Source organism: Myotis davidii, unplaced genomic scaffold (genome assembly GCF_000327345.1).
Source record: "Myotis davidii unplaced genomic scaffold, ASM32734v1 scaffold341, whole genome shotgun sequence".
NCBI classification, from domain to species: domain Eukaryota; kingdom Metazoa; phylum Chordata; class Mammalia; order Chiroptera; family Vespertilionidae; genus Myotis; species Myotis davidii.
The window spans coordinates 203,097-207,349 of NW_006291021.1; the positions used below are offsets into that span (position 1 = coordinate 203,097).

A 4,253-nucleotide genomic window follows, 5' to 3' on the forward strand; every position below is an offset into this window, starting at 1 on the left:
CGGGGGTGGGGGGGCGGGGGGCATGGCGCTGAAGACATTGGGGTCAGGACGGACAAAAATGGAGCTGATGGAGTTCCGGATGGGGGTGGGAGGGTGAACTGGAAGCAGGTAGGCGAGTGGGATGGTTGAATGGAAATGGAGAAGGGGTTTGAATTGGGGATGAGGATGGAGCTGATGTGAATGTGAAACTGATGGATTGTGTTTGGGCATGTGAGTAAAAACGACCTGGAGCACCTCCCATCACCTCCTATCTATGGAGTTGACTTGGGGAAGGAGTTGAGAAAATGGTACCAGGGACAGGGTTGGGGCTGTAATCAGGGATTGAGGATGAGAGTCTTTGAAGACAAAGTAGGACTGGAGAGGAGAGGAAGATGGATGGGATGGAAATGTGGCTCAGTGTAGGGTTTGGGTCTGCATTGGTGAGAGAATTCTAGGACCAGCCAGGGAAGGAGTTGGAGAAGGAATGGGGATATGGGAGGGGCTGTGTGGCTGGGGACAGGATGGGCTTGAGTTCCAAGATGGGATGGGGATGAAAATAGGGTGAAGGACTTCTCACAGGTCCAGGGACCTTTCTACCGCCAGGTCTACTCCTCCAAGACGAACTTCATGAATCTACTGGGGGGGCTACGAAGCATGGTCCAAGAGGGGGGCTTCCATTCCCTATGGCGGGGCAATGGTATCAACATACTCAAGATAGCCCCTGAGTACGCCATCAAGTTCTCCGTCTTTGAACAGGTGGGGGATGGTCTGCTTTCCCCAGTCCCACCCTTAAGTCCTCACCACTTCCCCAAAACTCAGATCACTATCCAAGACATTCACCCTCCAGTCCTCTCTCTCCACATGGGTTTCAGGTAGAAAGACAGTTAGTTATTCGCTCTTGCTCCTCTCTCCTGTCCTAGTGTAAGAATTATTTCTGTGAAGGGCATGGCTCCCCATCCTTTCAGGAACGTCTCCTTGCTGGCTCCCTGGCTGTGGCCACCTCCCAGACGCTCATCAACCCCATGGAGGTAAGAGAATAGCTGACCCATAAAAGATGAAAATTAGTTGCCCGCTCCAACTACTTCCTCCTCCCCTGTCCCTCTCCACTTTTCCTTCTTTTTCTTCATGTAAGATACGTATCAGACTTTTATTTATTTTTTTTAGGATGACAAAAAACTTTTATTTTTTTAGTTTTTTATACTTGCTGATCTTATTCAAATTTTTTCTTCAGCAACAATCAATTTTCATCCAGCCCAAATATTGATACTAAGGTACTAAGGTATTAATCATTTCCTATCCATTAAGTTAGCCTTTTAAGTAAATATTTACAGACATTTTCTTCATTCAATGTAAAATTCTCTTCAGGCACAAACATGTTATAAGCCATTCCTCTCCCTCCCCTCCCCCCCCCCCAGTATCAAGTACTAAGGTATTAATCATTTCCTATCCATTAAGTTAGCCTTTTAAGTAAATATTTACAGACATTTTCTTCATTCAATGTAAAATTCTCTTCAGGCACAAACATGTTATAAGCCATTCCTCCCCCCCCCCTCCCCCCCCCCCAGTATCAGACTTTTAACAATTTTTTTTATTGATTTCAGAGAGGAAAGGAGAGGGAGAAAGACAGATATATCTATGATAAGAATCATTGATTGGCTGCCTCCTGCATGCTTCCTATTGAGGATGGAGCACAAAACCTGGGCATGTGCTCCAATCAGGAATCGAACTGTGACCTCCTGGTTCATAGGTACATGCTCAACCACTGAGCCACATCAGCCAGGCTCATATCAGACTTTTATTCCAGATGGCTACCAGGTCACCTCAACAATATTTATTGAATGAGTCTCATCCTTTCTTCCCCAGTGATCAGAGATGCCACTTTTTTAATTTAAAAAGTTCCTGTATATATTTGGGTTTATTTCTGGCCTTTCTCCTCTTGTTGCTCTGGTGTCTATTCATGCACCATTATCTTTTAATTTTTTTTTAATGAATAGACTTTATTTTGTAAAACAGTTTTAGGTTGACAGAAATTTTGAGCAAAAAGTACAGAGAGTTCTCATATACTTCTCCCCACAAATACAAAGTTTCTACTATTATTCACATTTTCCATTTGGGCGGGGCATTTGTTACAATTGATGAGCCATATGGATACATTATTTTAAACTAAAGTCCATAGGACATTAGGGTTCACTCTTGGTGTTGAACATTCCATAGGTTTTGACAAATGTATAATGATGTGTGTCCACCATTACAGTATCATACAGAATAGTTTCACTGCCCTAAAAAGCTACTCTACCTATTCACCCTACCTCCTTCCCTGAATCCCTGGCAAGCACTGATCATTTTACTGTCTATACAGTTTTATGTCTTCTCATTCTCCATCCTTCTCTCCTTCATCAGTTTCTCAGGCTGTTATTCTCTGTTGATTTTTCTATATAAAATTAGATGCAATTTGTCCAGCTCAAAAGACAGAATCAACTATTGTTTTTGTTTGTTTTTAACTTGGATGGTGTTCAATTCATAAACAAGTTAGAGATTGCTATTATTTATATGATGTTGAGTCTATGTATCCAGGAACATACTCATTAGTTCTTTAATGGTCTTTAAATTTTTTTTAAATATAATTCTTACACCCAGAAATCAATGGCATTTTCATACACCAATAATGAATTCTCAGAAAGAGAAAACAAACAAACAATCCCACTTACCACTGCAACAAAAAGAATTAAGATACTTAGGAATAAACTTAACCAAGGAGGTAAAAGACTTGTACTTGGAATACTACAGGACAATCAAACAAGAGATAGAAGAAGATATAAACAAGTGAAAGAATATACCATGTCCATGAATTGGTAGAATTAATATCATTAAAATGTCCATACTACCCAAAGAAATCTACAGATTCAATGCAATCCCTATTAAATTACCAGCGGCATATTTCACAGGTCTAGAACAAATACTCCAGAGATTAAAAAATGGCAGCAGAGTAAGTGAATGCTGCACAGATATGCTCCCAGGAACAAACTGGAATTACAACTATAATACAGGGAAAACTTCCTGAATAATCAACAAAAGACTCACAGAGAGAACACTGATACTGGAGGACCCAAAGTGGAGACCGCATAGAGACTGGTAGGAGGGGCAGAGACGCAAAAGGGCTGGCTGGGCACCCACAGGAAGCAGCTAAAGTTCCAGAGAGATATCTTAGCTGTTGCCACGGAAAACTCTGGAATTTAATCCCCAAGCTGGACCCCCCAGCAGAGAGCACCACAACTGAGAAGGGCACCCACATAATATCTGGCTGTGAAAAGCAACAGGGTTGCTATCTGCCAGGAAGAGACGGCTGAAAATTCAGGCACCCTCTTAAAGGCCAACACACAAAATTCCCTGTGGAGCCACCCACCTTGTGCTCTGGCAGAGGGAGGGTGGAGTGGACTGGAGCTGTGTGAACAGAAGCCAAGATTGGGTAGTCTGGGGATACAGCTCAGTAGGCAGACATCCCTGGTTTTCTGGGCTGAGTCATTCACTCACACAGCAGAGGACATCTTTCCCACACAGACATTTGCTTTGCCTGGGGGGAAGACAGTTGACCCACCCTATTGAAAAACTCTTTTCCCTGAAGCCACTTAAGTGACTAAAAATAACAATTAGCCTTCAGGCAGGAGAAACTGCTCCATCCTGTTGAAAAACACTCTTGCCACACCAGAAGATAATGTGGTCTCTGGAGGCTTTGAGTCTTTGCCTGATCTAATTAGACAGAAACAGCATTTGACACTGTCCTGCACTAGAGATTGAGAGACATAGAGGATATACCTAATACATAGTCACAAACCCAAACGAATAGCCAAAACGAGGAGACATAGAACAAATACTCCAAAAATTTATATGGAACCAAAAAAGACCCCGAATGGCTGCAGCAATCTTCAGAAAGTCTGATCACAACACCAGATATCAAGTTATACTACAAATCCACTGTAATCAAAATAGCCTGGTACTGACACAAGAACAAGCATATAGATCAATGGAATAGAACAGACACCCCAGAAATTGATCCAAGCCATTGTGCTCAATTAATATTTGACAAAGGAGGCAAGAGCATAAAATGGAGTCAAGACAGTCTCTTCAATAAATGGTGTTGGGAAAATTGGACAAATACATGCAGAAAAAGAAAAAGAAAAAATAGACCACCAACTTACACCATACACAAGAATAAACTCTAAATGGATAAAAGACTTAAATGTAAGTTGTGAAACCATAAAAATTCTAGAAGAAAC

General features: G+C 41.9%; 1 protein-coding gene across 1 annotated transcript in view; it reads left to right on the top strand.

Annotated features, from left to right (window-relative positions):
• SLC25A41 (solute carrier family 25 member 41) overlaps positions 1–4,253 on the top strand; it is a 10,360-nt gene that overhangs the window by 739 nt on the left and 5,368 nt on the right. The window contains exons 3-4 of the mRNA XM_006764252.2: positions 565–735; positions 900–1,007. Coding sequence (XP_006764315.1) covers positions 565–735; positions 900–1,007 — 279 coding nt within the window. The remainder of the gene's footprint in view (positions 1–564; positions 736–899; positions 1,008–4,253) is intronic.